Below are 24,696 nucleotides of genomic sequence, written 5' to 3'. Positions count from 1 at the left end.
TGATTGAAAGTTGAGAATAATCATTGCTAGTTATTTTGAAGTTCATCAGATGTAATTGTCTTTTCCTTAGGTGGATATCCTAAACCCACCCAGATCCTTGCTGGTGATAGGCCTGATAATCATTGGTTGCATTATGATAGCAATAGCATACCAAGAACTAAAAAAGAATGGGAGTCAAGTTGCTTTGTGGAAAAAACTCACTGGGGATACTATACCTGGCCACAGTAAGTTGCAGTTTGCTGTGCACCTTATTATTAAACAGCTTATCTTTCATATAATTTGTTTTATCATCTGAATTTCTGGGGAGCTTCAGAAGCAGTTGAATTGGTTAGAGATACTCTCTCACCAAAAATCCTCAATCTCTAGCTTTTTTCCTCTTCCCTCTTCCTCTTTTTGTTTTGCTCCTGCCATCTTTAAGGCGGAAGGCTGTTTGTGATGTACTTGTAATCCCAAACTTAATGTCTAAGAGTTCATTAAAAGTGCCTTCTAATGCTTTCTATCAATGAAGCTCTAATACTTTTTCCTGTGTGTATTACAAATATAATCTCTTGCTTTATAGGAATATGGTTGTTTACGCTGGTGTGGAAGAGCAACCTAAGCTTGGCAGAAGCAGGGAAGATTTGACAGAGGTAAGCATTTTTCATTTCACCACATATAGACACTTAACCTGGTTCAAATGCATCTTCCTTTCGGCTACTGATTTATTTGGAACTCAGTTCATGTTTCTCCCCCCAATTTGTGTATTGCAGTATGTATGTAGCACAGTAAATATTGGTGCATGTGTACTGCCTTACTCCCCTCCTTATTAACCCTTCTCCCTTCTGTTAGGACCAGTTGGCACAATCTTTGTATCTAAGGTTACTCTCAGGTTACTACCTACTTAGCGCTCACTTGGGTACTGGCTTTTATTTTTTTTTAATTGCATATAAATGATGAATACTCAATAGATGTTTGTAGATTTAAGTCGAAACTTCTTAGTCTTTTTTTATCATCTTGAAAGTTGATGAAGGGCTTTTAAGCTTATGTCTCCCTCAATTAAGTTAATGTTGTTATAGCTTTCATTTTCTAATTCTGAACAAAGTTTATCTTTTAGCTTCTGATGTTTTACAAATAGAGAAATAATTTGCTGGGGTTTCATTTGCAGTTTGGAGGATTCTCCTAAATTGCTCAGAAATTGGCACAAAAGCATTAAGTCTTCATTTCTCAAGCAGAACCTTTTTGGTTTTATTTATTTCACAGTTTGAGAAATGGAATCTGAACTCAAAGAGCTAAAGGAAAACTTTTAGCTATTCTTACAGAAATAGCATTTTCAAGAGGCAGTATTATTTTGGTTCCAGAAAGCCTCTACGAGAACTAAAAATTCTTTTGAACAAAAATAACAATCTGCTGTTGAATATCAAAACTTTACAGTTGAATTTTAATGTTTTCAGAATCATGTTTTTAAGTAGATTTTAATCCCTGAATGTTCTTCTTTTTTTTTTTAACTTTATAGGCAGAACAGATTATATTTGATCATTTTTCTGATCCGAAATTTGTTGAACAGTTAATTACTTTTCTATCTTTAGAAGACAGAAAAGGGAAAGATAAGTTTAATCCTCGACGGTTTTGCCTCTTTAAGGTAACTATTATATATCTTCTTCATAAACGTAGTGACTGTCAATTTCCAGGTTCGTAAGTTTTAAAGTATTTGATTAAAGTTGAGTTTAGTTATCTGTTATCTTCATCTAAAATGGCTCTGAAAGTAATACCAATCATATTTATCTTGGCTAAAGGTCTAGGACTCACAAAAAAAAAAAAAAAAGCAAGCTTTTTAGTATTTATCTTTAATATTTGTAATTAGCAGTAGAAGCAAAAAGCCAAAATCCACAAGACTATATGCATTTGTTGTTTATTTGATATTTTTGAGGTATGTGTGATACTTTTAAGGTCAGAAAGATTTTAAATTTGTATTTCATTGATTATATTTAAAGTGACATGTTAAATAACAGTATTTTTACCATTTTAACTTATAGACATTGTTAAAGCAGTTCTAAAGGGGGAGAACATGGAGTTTTTAAGCACAATAGTAAGGTAGTAAACAAATACAAGCATGTTGTTAAGGATATGCTAGTTATTTGAGTACTGAAGAACTTTCTGTTGTTGTTGTTTGTTTGTTTAGGGTATATTCAGAAATTTTGATGATGCCTTTCTACCAGTTCTGAAGCCCCATTTAGAACGTTTGGTTGCAGATTCACATGAAAGCACCCAGCGATGTGTTGCAGAAATTATAGCTGGTTTAATCAGAGGCTCTAAGCATTGGACATTTGAAAAGGTGAGGCATTTGTGCACATTCCCTCTTAGAGCTGCATTATCCATTTATGTAGCAATTCCCAATGCATTAGATATTAGCACCTAGAATACAAAATGTTCACTTCCATGTTGCTTTTGAGTATAGGTCACAAAATAGTGGTCTGTGGGTGGCGTTGAATGTCTTTTAAAATTTGTATTATTTTCCATCCAAATATATCATGTAAAGAGGATTTCAGTTTCTCTTGAAAAATAGAAAGATCCTGGAACACTGGTACCACGTCGCTGCACTGTATCAGTTGGCTCGTGAAGCTCTGTCTAGCTCCTCATTGAATCTTTTCTCTTAAGCTTCCGTGCTCATCTACACTACCCATTTGGTAGATAGCTGGGTTTGACAGCCTTTTTTTTGAGTACCCTGCTTTTAATTGTAAGATTAAGTTTTACATACCCACCCTGAGGTTAATTTCTTAGCAAAATGCCCTAGATTAAAAATAACCTGGAAAATGTAAGGAAGGCCTGAATATAAGGTAGACTACCATTTCTTCAAAGAAAGGACACAGATACTGTTTCTGGCAAACTTAGTTGCACATACTTTTAGGAGGACTGTGAACACTTTTTAATATATTAACTTAGTTATACATACTCAAATCACTTATTAAATAAAAGTTTTTGTTAGTTTGTAGTACTACCTTTTTCCTGCTCACATATAAGGAACAGTTTTATTTAAACATGTCATACATATCATTGTCATCCTGTCTCTGTCATTTTTGAGTTAGCCCTTTTCCAGAACACATCCCCTTTCCTTATTAGTTGTTGATGACATACCTTTTTTTTTTTTTTCCTTCTTTTTAATCAATGCCTAGTGCTACCATTGGAAGTTTTATCCCAAACCCTCCCTCCCCATTTGTCCTGTCTAGGTCCTTTTGACTAAAGTACGGTCCCTGGACCTGCAGTATGGGCATCACTTGGGAGCTTGCTAGGCAAGTAGGATCGCAGGTCCCGCCCCGAGCTAATGAGTCAGAATCTTCATTTTTATCAAAATCTCAAGGTGATTTGTATTCTCATTAAACTGTGAGAAGCATCTGTACACATATTCTCACAATCTCTATACAACTGAACACTTTTTAAAGGCTATTTATAGTCATCTAAAACTTGGAATTTGAAGATTATACTTCAGGCTACTCCTGGATTGTACTGAAATAGCATTGTTTTCTATATTAGGATTCCGTCAAGTGACCTTCATGAGCATGCAAAATAGAGGTGACTGAGGTTTTGTTTCAGCCCAGTGTACTGTGTTATTCAGAAATTTAAAAAGAACTTTTCAATAGTATGAGAGATTTTGTAAGGAACCATATAAAGTGTCTCCTCTTTTCTGAAAATTTTTTTTGGAAAATAAAATTCACCTTATACCTGGGTATGTATGATGGTAATACAGTGAAGTTACTTTCTTAAGATTATTTGGGTATTCTAAAAATAATTTGAATGAAGTAACAATTTGTGTGTTTGTATATGTGTGTTTGCAGGAAAGGATTGTTGAAGAAAAATTTTCTGAGTATCATTAATGTTTTCCCATGTATTTTATTTTGAGTAGGTGGAGAAGCTTTGGGAACTTCTGTGTCCTCTGCTTAGAACGGCGTTGTCCAACATTACAGTAGAAACATACAATGACTGGGGAACTTGTATAGCAACGTCCTGTGTGAGTTCTCCTGCTCCCTTTTGAGTCTAACTGATCTGGTCAGACTCTTTCATACCCCATCTCAAAATGTGTAAAATCTCATTATACTTCTTGAATCTTAAAATTTTATCATCTTACATAATTGGCTATGGTTATGTATAACCTTTCAAGTAAGCCTCAAGTGATAACTCTTAAGTGATTATTGTACCTTCTCTGCCGTGGTAATGCATTTTTAGATTAAGTGACAAGTCAGATCATATGTCTGGAAATGTAACTTACATATAGATGTGACAGATGATACAAAGCTATGGGTGTTATTTTTGACACCAAATATGTCCAGAGCAGTTATACTTTGATTTAAAGACAGTCCATTTACCTAACAACAGTTTTGTCACTTTAGTCTTTCTGACATGAGCTATGATGAAACATTTGGATTTAACTTACCTATGGGTTTTAGTTTGATTTTCTATCATTGCGATTAGATTTAATTGCAGAATTGTGGGACCCCTGTTTTAATTGTTGCTTTATATTTTCAACACAGGAAAGCAGAGATCCCCGGAAACTTCACTGGCTTTTTGAATTGCTGTTGGAATCCCCTCTGAGTGGTGAAGGAGGATCCTTTGTAGATGCATGGTAAATAAGAAGGAGACTTACGAGGTTCACAAAAGATTTTTCCAACAGAAGATAACATCTTTGTTCTTGATGTATGAGTGGAAGTGAACTGTCTACAGTCCTATAGGCTAGATAATGTAACTAGTTTCTTCTGGGAGATAACGTGATCCAATTCAATACAACATACGATCCTAAGTAGAGATTACTCAGTTGAGAACAAGTAGGAGAAATAGAGGCAGCCTAAGCAACTCAGATATAAAGCAGAGCCAGCCTTCTCTGCTGCCACATCTTTTATATCAGGACTGCATTTTTGTACCATGACTGTATTAATAACTTTTTTTCACATGCTCTTCTTTTCATTCTTTCCTACTAGGAAAGAAGATAGTAATCCTTTTAAGGAAAAATATACTTGATAGAGCATAAGGAGCTGGAAAAAAATTACTGGACAAGAGCAAGAAATCTAGATAATCCTGTTAATGAGAAGAATAATTTATTACTATTATTATTATTATTAATATTAATCACTTGTGAGGAAACTTCCCATGCTTAGAGATTAACTCAACGAATACTCTAAAGTCAGCATTTCTTTTGATTATATAGTAATGGAGATGAAATGAGAACATGGAGAAAAGTGATTTAGCAAAAATAATGCTATCTTCATAATGATGCTGTTTTAAATTGTTGATTTGAAAATGAAACAATTTTCAGTGGAACACAGGGATTAATCTCTCCTGTCAATATGTAAAAGCAGAGAAGGGCTCTCACCCAACTCTCCTGTGCTTCAATTTTAGTCGACTCTATGTTCTGCAAGGTGGCCTTGCCCAGCAAGAGTGGAGAGTGCCTGAGCTGTTGCACAGACTACTGAAGTACTTGGAACCCAAGCTCACCCAGGTTTACAAAAATGTCAGGGAAAGAATAGGGAGGTGGGTATTGTTTTCTCTGTGGTATGGTATACCTCTTGAGTTATTTTTATTAACTTTAACGTCTCATAGTACATGCTGGTTATGTTACTGTTAAGTTTCACGATGTCCTCTTCTTCGAGTTTTGTTTTATATTGTGTTACGGTACATTAAACAAGAGGCTCTGAATGTGAGGTAGGATGGCAGTGCGCTCACAAGCCAGTGGTGAGCAGTCGCCACACTCAGAATTGTAGGCCCAGGCTCCAGACCCTCTCCAGGAATTGTCTTGGGAACATTTACCTTAGTTGGGTTATACTTTTGAACCTTTAGTTTTATTGATAGTGTGGAATCCCTTCTTACTGTATGTATTTTATTTTACAGTGTGCTGACCTATATATTCATGATAGATGTTTCTTTGCCAAACACTGCACCAACAGCATCCCCTCGTGTCCCTGAGTTTACTGCTAGAATTCTAGAGAAATTGAAACCCCTCATGGATGTGGATGAAGAAATTCAGAACCATGTTATGGAAGAAAATGGAATTGGTGAAGAAGATGAACGAACCCAGGGCATTAAGCTCTTAAAAACTAGTGAGTGGCTAAAATTAGTAGAAACTCCCTATAAAAACAGATATTTTAGATTATCCTATTGACTTTTCTCTCCCTTTTTAAAAATTATGGTAAAATGTACGTAATATAAAATTTACCGTTGAGTGGCATAAAATACATTCACATTGTTGTGCAACCGTTTTTTTCATCCATCTTTAGTATTCTTTTCATCTTGCAAAACTGAAATAGTAACTCCTCATTCTCCTGTCCCCCAACCCGTGGCAACCAGCATTTTACTTTCTATCTCTATAAATTTGCCTATTCTAGGTACCCCATACAAGTAGAATTATACATTTGTCCTTTTATGTTTGGCTTTTTCCCTTGGTGTACTGTTTTCAGTATTCATCCATTCATCTGTTGATGGACATTTAGGTCGTTTTTTACCTCTTGATTATTGTGAATAATACTGCTATGAGCATTAATGAAGAAGTATGTCTGAATCTGTGCTTTCAGTTCTTTTGGGAATCGAAAGCAGAATTGCTAGACCATATGGTAATTCTATGTTTAATTTTTTGAGGAGCCATCAAGCTGTTTTCCATAGTGGCCCACACCATTTTATGTTCCAACCAGCATTGCAAAGGGGTTCCAACTTTTCCACATCCTTACTAACATTTGTTTTTTGTGTTTATGACTATAGCTATCCTAGTAGATAAGAAGAAGGTATCTCATGGTTTAGATTTGCATTTCCGTAAGGATTAATGGTTGAACATCTTTTCATTTGCTTATTTTCCATTTTTGTTTCTTCTTTGGAGAAATGTCTATTCAAGTTCTTTGCCCATCTTTGAATTAGGTTGTCATTGTTGAGTTGTAGTTCTTCTTATATTCTGGATATCAATCCCTTATCTTTGTTTTGTTTGCTTTTGATTGCCAAATGCAGTGTCACAAAGTTTTTCTCATAAGTTTTCTTCTAAGAGTTTCATGGTTTTAGGTCCTACATTTTGGTTTTGGTCTTCAGCCCTCTTTGAGTTAATTTTTGTACATGGTGTTAGATCAGGGTCCAGCTTTATTCTTTTGCTCATGATACCCAGTTTCCCAGCACCATTTATTGAAAAGACTCATTTTTCCATTGAATAGTCTTGGCACTCTTGTTGAAAATTAATTAGCCATGTGTGAGGGCTTATTTCTGGGCTCTCTGGCCTTTTCAGTTCAATTCAGTGTGTCTGTCTGTCCTAATGTCAGTGCCACACTGTTTTGATTACTATAGTGGAAGCATGAGTCCTCTAACTTTGTTCTTTTTCAAAATTGTCTTGGTTATTGGGAGTTTCCCATTGTTTTTATATCTAAAAATTTTTTTTCAAGAATTCTGTGTGTAAACAACTAACTTAGTCATCTGTTTTGCTTGCTAAGATTTTCAAAGTCTAGTTTTAATTTGTACTTGGTGTGGGTGTTTATAAACTGTTAATAATTTGCTGACTCATTCTTTGAAAGTGGCTTCAGTCCCCTAGATTGGTTGATACCCTTTGTTATGGGTCCTGTCACACTGCTGATCAAATCTATGAAGTAACACAAATGATCTCTTTCTTTACATTGAAGAGATAATCAGAGTGGCTGTCTGACACTAGCATTGTAGAATTATTTTACTTTGTAGTGTCTAACTGGATAGCAAAGACTGGCTCTTTGTGTTTGTTTCCATTTAGTATTGAAATGGCTGATGGCAAGTGCAGGAAGATCCTTCTCTACAGCAGTCACAGAACAACTGCAGCTTCTACCTTTGTTTTTTAAGGTGAGTTTATGGCTGAAATTAAGAATGTCTCCAATATGAAAAGGAATATATGTATGTATATATATGACTGAAACGTTATGCTGCACACCAGAAATTGACACAACATTGTAAACCAACTATACTTCAATTTTTTAAAAAAGAAGAAAAAAAGAGTACATTCCCTTTTGACCTTCAAAAGGAATTTATAATTATCATCAGATGGTTGTTAGGTTTTCAGGCGGTGTATGATTTGGTTCAGTCTCTAAGAATTAGAATAGTCACAGGAAAGTTATTTGGCAATAGTGGCTTAATATTTGTTGACTTAATCTTTTTAATATTAGATAAGAATAGGATCTTAGTTAAGTAAAAAATTTACAGATTAAACATTGTTTCAATAATGACCAGTTTCCAAGCAATAGTTGAGGAAAGTACTGATAGCTTAAGAAATAAAGCCTCAGAGACATTTTTGAATATAAATCTGAGGGTCAAAATGCTCAGGATACTTTATTTTACAGTGTTAAATGGCACTATAACTGGTTCTAACAAATATCTGTAGGAAGTAACTTGTCTCTAGTAATCACACCATGACACTGAAATTTTATTTGATAAAAGGTATAATCTGAGGCAGTTTTAATTACTCATCTAGTCAGAGGATGAAGTTAATAAACTAAGGTTGATGTATTAGTTTCAGAGATGACAGTTTGTAGTCATGTTGTGGTTTGTTGTGGTTAGGAAAACAGTCCAGTCTTACTGGGAGGTGGGAAGGCTTGGCACAGTCAGCACCGCTGCTTGACAATTGTCAGTTGGTATAGTTGTTATCGTTCAAGCAGGGGGCCTCGTCGCTATTTATTAGCGAATGGTGTGCTCAACTTTTGATCAGCCACGGAATACTTTGTCTTTACAAAGTTTCAGAAAGATAGCACTACTGGTAATTTTCAAAAGATTCACTACTAAAATACTTTTTAAATACTGTGTAGGGCCTGACGCTCACGAATACCTTTGGGATCTTTGGGATGTAAAAGCGGACAGTAGCTGGCAGTGTGTATATAGCCTTTGTTACTTGTGGGTCCTTCGTGTAGATGGGGTTTGTCTTTAGGGCAGTGTTGCTTAAACTTTTTTCCACTGCCACATACAGAGTGGGTATAGAACATGATCTCATACGTTCATAAGTGTGTTATGTGCAATGAACATTGGGATAGCTGGAGTTCCACACCTTTTCTTTCATTCCAAAAAAAGTCAGAAATAGTATATGAGAGTGAGGTTGATAGAAAGTTGATTTGAATCTACTTGAAATTTACAAAAGTGTAAACTGTTAGAAAGCTGTACTGCATAATTTGTGAGTGGCAGACCTAACATTTCACCTGAATATACAAATATTGAGGTTGAGAATCTCCTTTAGGCCTTTATGGTAAATGGGTCTGGGGTATGAAGGCATCACAACACAGATGAACAAAATTATTGTGTAGGTAATCAGATATATATAATGAAGATAAAGAGAGGACCCTACAATTACTAAACTGTAGGGGGAGCACAGAAACAGTTGGAGATGAAACCAGAAATTCTGCTTTAGACATGCTTGAGATGTTTGTTACATTCTAAATGAAGTATTATTTATCCCATAAAAAGCCGTTTTATGTCCTCCCTCCCCCCACCCTCCAAAAACACTTGATATATAGATCAAAGTGAAAGTTTCAGTTGTCTCTTCTAGTTTTAAGATTCTTCATATTGCTCAAGATTAAGAGAAGAGGATTTCTAAACCAAGAATAGTTTACAGAGCACTAGCTTTGGAGAAAGTAGAGACCTAGTTTAAAATCCTGTCTGTGACAGGTGCTTTTTTTAGTGGCCTTGCACAAGCTGCTAAACCTCTAAGATTATCTTCTTATACCTAAAGTGTGGGATATCAGTGGCCCTCAGAGTGGTTATGAGGATGAAATGAGGTAATGCCTGTAACCTGGAGAGCAGAGGGTAAAAGTAGGCACTTACATTATTTTTGTTACTAGTCTTTAACTGATTTTCAGTTTAGAATGATCAAGAGCTCAAATGGTGGTGGTCAGGGAGAGAGAGGGGACATGTTTCCTTCTAGTTTCAAACGTTACTAAATGTCCATCAGAACTCACCAGTGTAGTGTAATAGTTTTGTATACATCAAATTAGAGAACGATTTGCAGATGTTGTGATAATTGGTATGAAATCACATGCTCATGAGGGCATTTCTTCAGAAAAAATTATTCTTAATAATTAGAGGAAAGGAAGACCCTATAAAATACTTCCTTTGCTAAGTAAATGGGCAGCATTTTCTACAGGTTAACACAGTTTAACATCCATTAAGTCTTGTCTATGATATACTAAAAATAATAAACTTGTGTGATAACAAGGCAAAAGATTAGGATCTCTCTCTTTTTTTAATACCATTTGTATCAGTTAAGGTATTTTGATTGCAGGCATTAGAAACCAAATGACTATGACAAGAAAAGTAGGAAATTAGTTACTTAGAAGTGTCTAGGTAGTTCACAGAATAGGAGTAAAAGCTTAAGAACTAAGTAGGAGCCACACCAACTCTGAAGGCCTAGGTAGCTGAAACTAATAGCCATTTCAGAGTACCCTCTCCTTGCATGTTTATCTTTAAGATTCAGCAGGGAGGCTATAGTTCAGTGGTAGAGTGCATGTTTAGCAAGCATAAGGTCCTGGGTTCAATCCCCAGTACCTCCATTAAAAAATAAATAAATAAACCTATTACCTGCCCCCCAAATTAATAAAGCTCAATCTTCAAGATTCAGATGCCCAGAAGAAAAAGTCTCATGCTACTCTTTGTCTAGGGAGTATGGTCTCTTGATTGACAGCCTGACCAGAATAACAGAAAAGAAAGATGATTTTCCAAAGGTTAATCAAAATCATTATCAGTAGGACTGGATATTCACTAGGAAATGCACATATTTCTGCCACAAATGACCATTAAAACATCCTTATTTCAAGTCTTAAGGAAAACCCAAATCGATATAGATCAGTTTGTTCTACATTATGGCCAGAAAGCAAAAGAAAATAATAGGCAATACTGAAGAAGAAAGCCCCCAAACTTTGTGCGCATAGACTTTTCCCCCCAAACTTTATATTTTGAAGGAGTCACAGGAAGTAGGCAAGGATTGTACAAAGAGGTCCCATGTACCCTTCACTCAAATTTCCTCCAATGGTTACATTTTTTTAAACTGTAGGACATTCAAAAAATCATAAAATTGAAACCAGTACAATGTGTGTATAATTGTCATTTTATCACACGTGTGGTAAAAACACCACCATAATCAAGATACAGAAACACTCCATCATCACAAAAATCTCTTTGAGCTACCCCTTTGCAGTCACACCTACCTCCCTGTCTCACCGTCCCTGACCCCTGACAACCACTAATTTGCTCTCCATCTGTGTAATTGTCCTTTCAAGAATGTCATATAAAAGGAGGTATGTGACCTTTTATAATTGTCTTTTTTCACTCACGTAATTCCCTTCAGACTCATCCAAATTGTTGCAGATAGGACTTTTTTTTTTCTTTTCTATTTTTAAACTCCCCCCTCCCCCCATCGATGGGAAGGAAGATTATAGCATATATTTTTTTATGAAAGGGCTAATCCACCCCATTTGGTGCCAGAAAAATACTCCTAAACTTTAAGATTGTCTGGGTCTTAGCTTTTCTATAACCATACATGGTGATTCTTAGAAAATTACGGTGTACACATGTGCTCTTTTAAGTCATATTTTTTTAAAAGTCATATAATAAATAAAAAGAAAAATAATGCTTTTAGGAAAATATCAGAGTTGAAAATTGAGAAGTGAGTCAAAGTGAGTCAACTGAGATTCAGGTAAATTTATCTAAAAAGCAGTTGCTGATAGAGAATTATAGATAGTATTTCTTGTGATTTCTTGAAATGAACTAATCAAAGTATTCTTCTAAACTTAGAGGCTTTACTTTGTAACAGAAAAAGCTTTCATTCCACAAACAGTAGTGTTGCTTATAGATATATTCACTGCAGAATGAATTATCCAAGATTTTTATCTCACTAGCACGTAGAAGTAGTCTGTCCCACATGAGTTGTTGTCTTACATCTGTAACTGGTTAATTTGCTGTTAGGGCTTTGGATCATGGTACTCTATATAGTGAAGTTTGTCTGTTGGATTTCAGAATTTTGCTGTTTTTAGTGGAACATTTTAACCCATTCTAAACATGAGAATATTATGTCTTAATTTCATTCGTAAAACACATTTTTTTCTTGAATGGTATACTGAGTCAGCAGGTGAGTGAGTCACCTTAAATTTTTCTGATGGTAATGGTAGGCCTGCGAGCAAATGCATATCTTCTTTTTTATACTGCAGTTCAACTAGCCAAACTTAAATCATGTCATTTTTTCTGTGGGTGAATTAATTGGCAAAGGAAAACAACTCTATACATTGCCTAGAGATTTGGACTGTTGGTTATTTGTAATAATCCTTACACTGGCTTTGTTTCTTTGGTGTATATCCTTTTATACCTTTGCCTGTGAACACAGCTGTGCTATACACTGCACTGGGGTGTATGTGGGATTTTTTACCAAAAAATGGAACTATTTTATCTGCAAATTGACTTTTTTTTTAAACCTGATATTATGATGACCATCTTTCTACACAATTGCCTCTTATTTCACCAGTTTTCTACTGATGGGCACTCTGGTTATTCCCAGCTTTTGGTTGTTAAAAACAGTGCTCACAGTATTTTGCAAATATGAGTATATTTGTGGGATAATTAATGTGTGTAAAATTTTTGGGTAAAAGTAATTATGTTGGATACTGCCCTCCAAAGAGTCTGTATTGTATTCTCTCTTTCCCCACAACTCTTGATATTTTTAAAATCTTTGCTGCTTAAATAGATATAATAAATCACTGTATTTCTTTAATCAGACTATCTTCACATATAGCTATTTGAATTTCCTGCCGGCTTTCTTCTATTTTGCCTGTTTTCTGTTGTGTTTTAAATGAGTTCTGTTTTTATAATTTTCTTTATTTTTAAATGATGTTTTGAACTATGCCAATCCAGGATTATTTTTTATAAGCAGTTCTGTTTTCTTCTAACATTTTTGTGATTTTTATCTTTACATTTAAATTTGCAGCATAAGATGTAAAATTTATGTCAAAGTTGTATTAAATGTTGGTGTAGAGCAGCTTAATTTTCAAGATAATACATCTTTTCTCCACTGATTTGAAATGAAATCTCATATACTTGGTTTAATAAAGGCTGCTAAAAGAAATTATTCTCATCAAACACTGGACACATTATCACAGAGAATTAATATATTCAACTTGGAGGACCAGTTGTTAAAGAATAAATTATCTTGACACTTGTTAAAATCATACGGAAGACTTTATTCAGGACTGCAGTGATAGGTGTAGGCTGTCTAAGTAGGAGAGAGAGATTGGACTCAACTCTGAATACAGCAAAGACAGCTGGGGATATTTAACCAACAAGTATTAGGAAAATTATTAAGAAGAGACTTCAGAGGTGGAGGATTCTTGCTGAGGCTGAGAGCAGGTCAGGATGATCAGATTTTCAAGGGTAACAGATGAGGAATTTGATCAGATATAGATGCTAAGGGATGCTCTCAAAACAGATTGATCAGATCCTTGCTACATCTGGGCTCAGAGGAGCCTGTCTAAAGTTTGGTCAAAGATAGAATCTTTGTCACAGTAAAGGTATGGTTAAGTTCCCGTTTGTTAATAGGTATGCAAAGAAATGCTTGTTTAAAAGGAATTTTAAGTGGTGGGGGGAATTTATAGATTCTTTTTAAAAATATTTTTAATTGTTAAGAGAGATACACCAAATGCAGTGTCAAGTGATCATTATGTTGAACCAGTTTCTCAAAAAACAGTTGTAGTAACACAAGTGTGAAATAATTGGGGAAATTAGAGCACTACTACTGAATATTTTATGTTATAACTATAATGAATTTTATGTATGATGTCATTACACATTTTTATAAGAAATTTTATCTTTTAGAGATAAACAATAAAATATTTATGGATGAATTACATCTGGGATTTGCTTCAAATAATTTAATTGGGGGAAAGGGAACCAGAGGGGAATGAAAAATAAAAAGACTAACCATGAATCTGTCATTGTTGAAGGGGTGATTGATTCATGGGGGTTTATTATACTGTCCTCTAGCTTTGTATATGTTTGGATTTTTCTGTAGAATTTGTTAAAAGTAGAAGTGTGATTTTGTTCATGTAAGGATGCCTTTGTATTTATTGGCAAGTTTTCCACTTATGTCTTTGGTTTGTTTTATTGTTCTCTAGATTGCCCCAGTGGAGAATGACAATAGCTATGATGAACTGAAAAGAGATGCAAAGTTATGTTTATCACTAATGTCTCAGGGGTTGCTTTACCCTCATCAAGTGCCTTTGGTACTTCAGGTGCTAAAACAAGTAAGTGTGTAACAAATACTTACATCTTTCATTAGAATTTTGGTTTACTATTCTGAGAATTTCACATTGTCAGCTGCAGTACACACAATACCTGATCTTTGCGTTCATTTTGAATTTTCCTCTAGTACAAGAGAAGACTTACGTTGACCAAAGAAACAGGTTTAGATTCTTTACCTGGCTCTGCCACCAACTTCTGTGACCTTGGTCAGGTCACTCAGCCCCCAAGTTACCTGTTTACACAAAGAGCTAATTATTGGGGCACCTTGAATACAAGGTGCTTATGAGGGAGGGGGATGGGCATTCCCTTTTACCATTTCCCCTTTATTTTATTCACTTATATTGTCTGATCTGTGGTTGGAAGACTTAAGGGAGTGTATATTTTCTGGTTGCACTGTGTGCTCAGCTTTAGCCAGGTCATACATATGCTGTATAGTATAAAAATGAACATGTTCCCATGGTTTTCAGATTTTTAAGTTTGATAACTACTGAAAGATATTTTGTAACAGCCCCAAATGATATATATTTTTTTCCTTTCCTTTTTTTTTTTTTTTTTTTTTTTTTTGCAGTAGAATGTAGTAGTTCTCAGTCTTGTTTGCTTTCATTACCGTACTCGCTACTATCAAAAGTAAAATAAAATAATGTACAACCCTTGGAGGAGTTAGCATCATTAATTCTAAATAATTCTCTCTTCTAAAATTAATTTTTATCTATGTGTTTGTTTCCCTTTACTCTCAACTATTCATACATTCTGAATAACTGACTCTACCTGAACTAGCTTGTGCAGCCTTTTATTTAGAAGGAAATACAAGACGAGCTTGCTCCAGCTGTACCTGTAAGAGTAGAATTCTGTTAGAAGATTGTATTTTCTCTGTGTAACTTTGCTGTCATCTTGTGTTTTTGTCAGCACTGGTTTTCATTATTTCTACTTAATTCTCATTCACAGACAGCAAGAAGCAGTTCTTGGCATGCTAGATATACAGTACTGACCTACCTCCAGACCATGGTGTTTTATAACCTCTTTATTTTCCTAAACAATGAAGATGCAGTTAAAGACATCAGGTGGCTGGTTATAAGCCTTTTGGAGGATGAACAGCTAGAGGTAAAATTTAGGTTATAGCAAATTGAAATTTAATAAATTTAAAGAAAGCATTATTGTCCCCCTTTTAAGAAGTATTTATACACTGATAGGTTATAAATCATAAGCATAAATTATTAAAAGTACTTAAGTTTTAACATAGCCCTATGTGATTAGTTTTGATACCCTAATCGTGATTTCCTATAGTACAAGTGGAAACAAACATTGGGCATCTTCTTGCTCTGGCTTCTCTCTGCAGTTGGGCAGAACATTTGTGAACCAGAGTTTTCTCATCTATGAAATTGTGAGTGATAATACTCTACTTATCTTACTGTTTTTAATGGACTAATAGGGATGTGTATGAGGGCAGTTTCAAGAGAATGAAAATCTACACATAGATGCTTTTATCCAGTAGATTTAAGATAGGATTCTTTTCTCTCTTTAGTTTCCTTGGCAGAGAAGTTAAGTCAGCTTTTGTGGTGAGGTTACATTAATATTTTGTACAAAAAGACAAATCTATTCAAATTAGCCTAATACAAGAAAAACATATTGTAATAAACATGGAATAAGATATAATTTTCTAAATTGACCATAGGTAAAGAAAATATAGTTGAAAGTTCTGTGAAATTTTTGCTTATTTTAATAAATTTTGTGGACTTCATGGGTTTTCCATGTAGTGGAGCTCCCAGTAATTATATATATTTTATTTGAGAGCACTGAAAACAGATTGTATCCACAGGAAACTGGGAATGGAAATTTCTCCAACTCCTTAATGAACCTGTTCATTTTGCATCCTAGCTTTCCTGTGTTCTGGGAGCTGATACGTCTAGTTCCTAGGGTACGCAGTGGTTATAACTCTGACAAGCAATTAAAATATTTGTTAACTATCTGTAAAGTTTTTTAACTTACTCCTTTTTTTTTAAATTAAAGTTAAAGGAATGGAAATGGAAAGGTGGAAATCTCAAAAGTCAGTGTTTCCTACCTGTAAATATTATGGTAAAATGTACCTTGTTTTAGAACATTTCTATAGATTATTTTTATATTTTGTTCCATGTAGCAGGCTTAAACATAGCTGTTACTGTAAATATAACCATAACATTTATTAAAGCTATCATTTCAAAAATATATACTGAGTAATAATTAGCCAGAACTATTCAGGATAATATTTTTAAAAAACTATATAAATAATCTAAATGTGAAATGTTTAAAAAAATTATTAGATTTAAAGGAAAATTTTTTAGATGGAAAATTTTTTGCGTATAAAAAAGCTAAAAACTTTCCCCTCGCCTTATAAAATTAATTAATTATAGACATGAACAGACTGACTCTTGGAACAAAAAAATCTCAGAACTACTGGTAGTAGACCCTACTACTGGGAAAGAGATATTTGGGTAATTTGTTACTAGTTTGGAGAAAAAGAATCAGTTAGAACCTCTCACACTGAAATACATTCCAGATAGTAAATCACCCCACCCCCTCTCCGTTTTTTAACTAGAGAAAGTAGGAGAAATTAATTTAGATATTTACGTGAACTTTGAGCAGAGAATGACCTTCTAAGCCTTTAAGTTAATAGATGTTGCAAATCCCAGAATGGACATATCTGACCACAAGAATACTAGAAAAACTCATCAATTTTAAGTGCTCAACCTTCAAACTAGAGAAAAACATTAGCATAAGAAAATCATTAAGACCTAGTAGCATAGAGGGGGAAGTTGTAGCTCAAGTGGAAGAGTGCATGCTTAGCATACATGAGGTCCTGTGGTCAGTCCCCAGTACTTCCTTTAAGAATAAATAATAAGTAAACCTAATTACCTCCTCCCTACCAAAAAACAAGAGAAAACAAAAAAGACAGTGGGGTGGATAGTGCTGATAGCATCACATATGTGTAGATGAAGACAACATAAGCAATAAACAATGAAAAGTCAATTTTCTCTTAATGACCAGAGAAATGCAAACCTAAAACAATGAGACATTTCACTTACTCTTAAGTTAGTGTTCTCTCCACCCCCAAAAGAGAAAATGTGTGCTAGTGACTTGGTAAGTTAAAACTAGTACTCACATTGGTTTTGTATCATATATAGGTTACTAGCTCTGGCTTGTTGAAAAGCAACTGATAGCTACAAAATTAACAGTAAAATTGGATATACATCGACATTTAGTAATTCCAGTTTTTACAATTAACCATGTCCTAGGAGGAAAATACATTGCAATATGGAAAAATTATATAAATAACATTATTTTGTAGCATAGTAGTGAGAAGTTGAAAGCACTATAATCACTAGTTGAGTATAAAAATAAATCATTGTATGAAAGGAAATAATTCAACCAAGTATGAAGTAGTAAAACATTTTATAATGTATTTCATATAATATAAAGTAGCAAAGGATATAGTAAGTACCCCAAAATTGTCACATTGAAAAATTTAAGAAAAAACCTTTTGAAGGAATAAATAGCAAAGTATTTAAGTGGTTTTTCCCCCCGAATTATTATTGCCTGTCTTTATGACAGTTAAGCAGAAATTTTTGTGATTTATATGAGATAACTTTTTATAGCTTTTTTTGTCTTCCCCAAACTGGAGTTTGCATTTCAGTTTGAAATGGACTGTTATACACTCTTCATTTAGTACTTCTATAAACTGTGTTTATAGTCTGACAACAGCCTATGAAATCTGTAAATAAAATGGATGTATAAGTCTCTGCTGTACATGCCAGTTATAGAACATGGTTGTTCTATATCGTTGTTACTAATGAAAACAACAGCAGCGGTCATTTTAATAGATGTAGAGTCTAGGAAGGATTTATTTTCATGTCAGGCTCTAGCACTGCTTCTCCAGTTATAGCCCTAATGTGAAGAACTGTCAGTCACTGGGAGAGTAATTAATGCATGGAGAAATTTAAATTTGTATAGCATAGTTAAATGTTTACCTTTTGTAACCCAAGTGTAGTTACTTTTATCCATTTTGAGGCCACAGACCCTTTGAGAATCTGATGAAATATCTATTAAGAAACTGCAAAAGAGCATTTATACAGTTTGCATACAAATATCAGGGCAAGTCCCCACCCCACTTCCCATACCACGGTCCTAACCTCCCCAGGCTTAAGATCTCCCCTCTAATGGAAGTGATTATCTCTGTAGGTTCGAGAAATGGCTGCTACCACCTTAAGTGGTCTGCTGCAGTGTAACTTCCTTACCATGGACAGTCCTATGCAGATTCATTTTGAGCAACTTTGCAAAACAAAACTACCGAAGAAAAGGAAGCGAGACCCTGGTTTTGTGGGAGATACAATTCCTTCTGCAGGTAACAATACTGGTAGAACATACCTTTTGGGGATTAACCAGGCTTACTCAGCAAGTATTTTCTGAATGCTTTTATGTGCCTAGGCCTGAGCTAAGTACCAGGAATAGTTGTCCCTGCTTTTGAGAAGCTTTGAGTATAGAAGGCAAGATCTGGGGTGTAAACGCTAAAATTGAGAGAGGTGCAAAGGAACGTATCCACTGCTGCATACAGCTATTACAACAAATCAGGTCTGGACACTCCCAACTGAAATAGCCTTATAAAGAGAGAGATCCAGCACTAGTTATTTTGGAGGATCTAAAATATTTGTTTTTAGAATTTATAGCTTATGTGTAGATGTACTTAAGATAAAAAACTAAGTAAACCAAACAGACTTTGCTTTCATTTCGAGAGAGGAACATCATTACTTCACTAGGCATTGGGTGAGAGGGTGAGAAGACTGCTTACTCTAGAGGAGTGTCCACTCTAATTGAGCATGAAGGTAAACAGTAGTATAAGATCTGATGACTGTGTCATGTTTAAAGAGAAATTTAAATGTGATTGCAAAGAAGCATCTGATCTTGCCAGTGTTGACTACAGATAATCACAAGAATCATGGAAAACATGGAAACGTTGTTAGTAAATAGGAAGTTTATTCAGTTGCAGGAAATACCTGAAATAGGAATCTCTTCAGTCCTGATTACAGTAGGGTCTTAATTATGTCATATTGTTACCTAATAGCAATTTCTAATAAAATACCAATGTATATTGTGGGGTTTTTTTTTTGTTTTTTTTTTTTTGCTTAAAAACTTTTTTTTTCATAATTAAGTACTACAGTAGTTTTGGGTCTTTGTTATACCAAATAGTGTTGTTTATAATTATGACTACTCCAAATTCCCTTTTTCTTAACATTCAACTCCCTATCTACCATGTGTGCATATATGATATACTTACAAACACATACATACACACATATTTATTAAAAAACAGTGAGAATTTGGAAGCACTTTATCGCAACTTCTATCCTAAAAAGGAAGAATAGAGACCCTTTGGAATTCAGACACATTGCAGTTCTATTTTGAGAACTACAGACATTCCGCATATATGGTGTGTTTACCTGATGAATTGATGCATGTGGAGGGTAGTCACATCCAGAAAAGTAAGATCTAATTTTGATTGGTGATTGTTTTTGGATCAGGGATTGCACATTCACATGTGATATGAATTTATCAAAAATGGCATTACTGTGTGAGTTTTACCAAATATATGACACATTTCTGACCTAAATATAATTATGCTGTCATTGAGGGACAGAGGGTGTTTTTAGTTTAGCCTCAAAATTGTCTTTGATATGTATGCAGGCCAGTTCATTTTAAATGCAGAAATTCACACATTGAAAATAACTAGCATAATGGAGAACTCATTTCACTGTAGCAAGTGCAGTAGAGTCCTGTGAATATTTGCACAAATATTGCTGTTTCCTTTGCAGAGTTGGTGAAGCGCCATGCTGGGGTGCTAGGACTCGGTGCATGTGTTCTCTCTAGTCCTTATGATGTTCCCACCTGGATGCCCCAGCTTCTTATGAATCTCAGTGCACATCTGAATGATCCTCAGCCTATTGAGGTAAAGTGCTTCCTTGTTAGTTTCTCTGCACACATGTTATCCATGATGTTTTGTAAGAAACCATTTATACTGATAGTTTCCTATATACTCTGGATCTTCTGCTTTGATAAAGCTGCTGCTACCACTGCCTCTGCCAGAGCCACATCTACTCATCCATAATTACTAAAATCTTGCAGAGACTTTGCTACCTTGTTTATTTGAGGTCTTTTGGTAGCAAGGATAGTACCACAGCTGCTGCTTCATCTTTTTTTTTTTTTTTTTTTGAAATTACCATAGCTTTTATCAGTCCCAGTCCAGTGGAAGTATTGTCAGTGTTGTCAGGATAGTTAAATTTTATGCTTATATTTCACTAGCATTGTATATTTAGGAAGTATCTTAACTGGGAGTTAATATTAAACAGGAAATTGTGATGGTATTATTTAGTGAACATCTGTGTTCCTAAATTAAACAACTTGGAAGGCCAATGCTTTGTCCTTTTCACTTTGATAAACAGATGTTAAGTGTATATTGAAACTGGTTTGATAATGTGGTGTAAGTTCTAGTCACTTAAGTGCAGCTAGTGATAAATTCTAAAGAAGTGGGCTTGGTGGCTTTTCGAAGTAAGATTGGTTTATTGGTTTTGTAGCACTCAGTGAAGTGTCAGGTTCTGAAGTCAAGAAGGATTGTTAATTAGCTGAAGGTATTCTAAATATAACCCTGGAGAGGTTAAAATAAAGTGTATGTGGGTTGCCTACCCTACAGATGACCGTAAAAAAGACCTTATCCAATTTCCGAAGGACACACCATGACAACTGGCAAGAACACAAACAGCAATTCACTGACGACCAGCTGCTCGTTCTCACTGACCTCCTTGTGTCACCCTGCTATTATGCATAGAAAGGTAAGGCAGCACAGTTCAGAGTTTAAAGAAGCCTGGCATCCTCAGGCAAATGTCACTGGTTTGATTAACTGAGAAGTGGGTGTTCGTAAGTTTTTTCTCTCATGGCTCTTGCTATGGCCAGTGGAAGAAAGTTCCCAGAGAACTGACTGCTTTCAGACCTTTATACGTGTGTGGGCTTAGTGGCCTGGGAACAGTTAGATGAAAGAAGGGAGATCATATTCGTAGTTGCCTCCTGAGTGGGTCCTGGACATTTTGAGTTGTCCGAGGGACTCTAGGTTCTGTACAGTTGTGAGAACATTTCGTCTGAATTCTTCAGTATTTATTATTCATTCTGTATTAGAGAGGAATAACCCAGAAGCCTTTCTAGTGGGATAGGTAGAATAAAGATTTTCCTTTTTGGGCTCTTTGAATTGGATGTCCTTTTGCCTAATTGAACTTTTTTTCCTCCTTGATACAGATGAGTAATCCTCACTTCGAGCTCTTTTCATCAAAAATTCCAGATCCTCAGGTATCATCTATGGTGGTGGCTCTTCGCAGGTCTTAAAACTCTGCCCCTCTTGAGCTCTCGTCATTTTGGTGGTTTCTGTGTTTGGTCTCGTTAGTCCGTGTTCCACAGGTTCTCAGCTGCCATTTGATTTCCTGACTTGCCCAGAAATGTTTCCAGAATATTGATCACCTTTTCTTCGAGGCATCTGACAAAGCCACAGTGTCTCAGACCAGAAATAATCACCCACTATGATCATGGCATCCAAGACCAGACAGAGTCTAGGAACTCATTACGAAACAGTTTACTTGGAATGGAGAGTGTCCATCTGTCATACAGGTCCTGTCATTTCATTCATCTCAAATTACTCTGAATTCTTTCCAAATGGCTGTTGGGTTTAGATGGTATTAGGGCTGTGGGCCATAAATCTGAAGCCTCGTGAGCCTTGGGTCTGGAGAGCCATGAAGAGGGAAGGAAAGGAGGGCAAGTCTTGAACCCAACGAAGGACCTGATGGATTGCTTGACCAAGACACAGAAGTGAATTCTGTGTCCACGTGCTTCCCACAGGCTGGAGTTTTTGGTGCTGAGTAATAGAGCAATTGCTGAAAAACCGGGGGTTTGCTGAATAAATTTTTGATCGATTGTTGTGTGTGTTTACAGTGTGTGATTTTGAAAATAAATAACAACAACAATAAAAACCCTGACTGGTTGATTTTTACTGGTTGTATTCTTCACCAATATTGTTTGACCCTCTTTGAAAACTGTTATACTTCACCTCATGGAGGACTGCTGTGTTTGTGGAAATTCTGTAATTTTTTTTCTCTTTTTTTTTTTTTCCCCGTTTGTTTTCCTTTTTCTTTCTTTTTTTTTTTTTTTTTTTTTTTGCCTGCAGAATCGTTGAGAGACTAATAAGTCTTAATATTTAATTGACTTGTTTAATAAATGTTACATAGATGTAAAAGACTGTATAAACTGTAGACATAGCATTGCCAAGACTTTGTACAGACGCAACCTCTTACACAACACCACTGTGTAATTAATTTGTAAAGATTCACATGTAGCTCTTTATTATAGTGATTTTTGGCTTTTGTACCAATTGAATGCCATTTTTTGTGTTTTTAAATTATTTTCTTTATCTTTTCATGTTACAAAAGCTAAGGTGTGGGGTTTCTGTTTGAGTTCATTTATCGTTAGAATGTCTGAATTTTTATGTAACTTTTTGTGTGCATCTTTAAATGCGAGCGCCACATGTTTGCCTATGACAAATTGATAGAATGCCAGTTATCTTCTAGGTTCAAGTAATTCACAAGTCGGTGAATGTCATCTTACAACACACCCTGTACAGTCTTCCTTAAAGGAACACTACAGTATATTTTTTAGTATCTACTTGCAGAGTGACTCGATACAGACCTAAGCCCAGCAGAGGTCCTGATACAGTATTTAAGTGTCAGCATACACAGGCATAATGCCTGTATAGAGTAGTGCCAAACTGATTATTTCAATTGTGTAACTAGTTTGAAACTCAATAAATGGATTGTTTTTAACACCTGGCTTTTTGTCTTCATTACAAGGAGAAGACAGTTCTATTGGCAGTGACTCTCGCAGATTCCTTTTGCGTTGATGGATCTGGATCCATAAATTCATGCCCTCTGACCAGAATGAACTATTTAGATCAGACCTGCCCAGTACAGTAGCTCATAGCCACCTGTGACTATTTATTACATTTAAGTTAAATTAAAAATTCCTCAGTCTTCACTCACCACATTTCACGTGCTTATTAGCTACCTGTGGCTGGTGTTTACCCTACTGAATAGCACAAGTGAATGCTTTTTTTTTTTTTTTTAAATATGGAATGCTTCACGAATTTGCCTGTCATCCTTGCACAGGGGCCATGCTAATCTTCTCTGTATCGTTCCAATTTTAGTATATGTACTTGCCGAAGTGAGCACCAGGTGAATGTTTTCATCATCAAAGAAAGTTGGATAGCACTGATCTAGACGAGTCTTCAAATTGATGAGAATCACATGAGGATTTTGTTAAAATGTGAATTTTAATTCATGCTCCCAGCTCATGATACTGATGCCTAGTCTGGAAACCACACTGAGTAGTGAGGCTTTATGTTACATTGACCACTCCGGCTTTTCCTAACTAAGCTATTTGAAACTCTGCCTTAGCAAGTTCCTAAAGTGCAATATTGGGAACCTACTGCGTTCCTCAATCAGAATATCTCTGGTTGGGGCTCAGGCATCAGCATCTTACAAAAGTTCCCTAACACTTCACTCCTGCAGCCAGGATGGAGGACCACTGGTGAAGATTCCTGAGGCACACTCTGCACCTTAAAAAGAGTGTTTCTTAATCTGAATTTTTAACGTGCCCCAAGTGATTCTGATACCAGGCTTAGAAGTTGCTTATTACTTTGATACCCCAATCTGATTATACTGTGAATCATTTAATTCCGTAAGTTTTCTACTAATATTTTCAAAAATGAAAGGGGGGTGGGAGAGAAAAGGGATGGATGGCAACAGTTGTCTAAGACAGTTCTTAAATGGATGTTGCATTCAAAAGAACAGGGAACCACAGCAGGAACAGTGTTTAAGGGAAGGTAATGTGTGAAGGCAGACGAGTGTTTTGAAGTCTCAGCTTGGTTGAGCCTGGAAGACAGAATCAAGGTCAGTTTCTAGGTGGCCTGCAGGATGGGGGAAAGTGAGTGTTGGGAAGTGAGGGGAGGAGAAAGTCTGTATCTTTGATGTTGTAAGAGCCAATAAATATCTTTAGTTTCAGAATGGATCCTTTAAAAAAAAGACTTTGCAGATTGTTTGATAATTTGAGAGAAAATTTACCCACCTATTCCCTTAATGTGAATGATTAGGAGTATGGCCACAAAGGACCAGTGAGGAGTTTTGTCTTACTGGAAAAATTAACTCTTTCTACATAGCCTTCATGGTTATTATTTTTGTGGCCAAAGATCATTTGTCTTGTTAATGTAACTAAGCATTCCCCCATTGTTGAACATCAAGGTTGTTTTCAATTTCTCTACTACAGACACACTGCAGTGAACATTTTCATACCTTCATGCTTAAAACTGTTTTCTTTTCCTCAAGTATTTCCTTTGGATAAATTCCAGGGAATGAGATT

General features: G+C 35.4%; 1 protein-coding gene and 1 non-coding gene across 3 annotated transcripts in view; one reads left to right on the top strand and one right to left on the bottom strand.

The window, feature by feature from the left end:
• The window catches only part of PSME4 (proteasome activator subunit 4), an 85,298-nt gene extending 62,193 nt beyond the window's left edge, over positions 1-23,105 (top strand). For both annotated transcript variants that reach the window (XM_010951858.3, XM_074341143.1), the window contains 15 exons: positions 71-224; positions 560-629; positions 1,493-1,618; positions 2,159-2,311; positions 3,878-3,982; positions 4,503-4,594; positions 5,365-5,496; positions 5,854-6,062; positions 7,718-7,803; positions 14,097-14,225; positions 15,169-15,324; positions 18,436-18,598; positions 20,064-20,197; positions 20,939-21,077; positions 21,535-23,105. In XM_010951858.3, coding sequence (XP_010950160.2) covers positions 71-224; positions 560-629; positions 1,493-1,618; positions 2,159-2,311; positions 3,878-3,982; positions 4,503-4,594; positions 5,365-5,496; positions 5,854-6,062; positions 7,718-7,803; positions 14,097-14,225; positions 15,169-15,324; positions 18,436-18,598; positions 20,064-20,197; positions 20,939-21,073 — 1,844 coding nt within the window. In that variant the 3' untranslated portion in view covers positions 21,074-21,077; positions 21,535-23,105. The remainder of the gene's footprint in view (positions 1-70; positions 225-559; positions 630-1,492; positions 1,619-2,158; positions 2,312-3,877; positions 3,983-4,502; positions 4,595-5,364; positions 5,497-5,853; positions 6,063-7,717; positions 7,804-14,096; positions 14,226-15,168; positions 15,325-18,435; positions 18,599-20,063; positions 20,198-20,938; positions 21,078-21,534) is intronic.
• A 297-nt stretch (positions 23,106-23,402) lies between these two features.
• On the bottom strand, positions 23,403-23,510 carry LOC123615943 (U6 spliceosomal RNA). The gene has a single exon (XR_006723772.1). It is a non-coding gene; the product is annotated as a U6 spliceosomal RNA (small nuclear RNA).
• Between the last annotated feature and the right edge of the window lie 1,186 nt (positions 23,511-24,696).

The sequence above is a fragment of the Camelus bactrianus genome, chromosome 15 (assembly GCF_048773025.1).
Source record: "Camelus bactrianus isolate YW-2024 breed Bactrian camel chromosome 15, ASM4877302v1, whole genome shotgun sequence".
Lineage (NCBI taxonomy): Eukaryota > Metazoa > Chordata > Mammalia > Artiodactyla > Camelidae > Camelus > Camelus bactrianus.
This window is presented reverse-complemented; position numbering and strand designations above follow the sequence as displayed.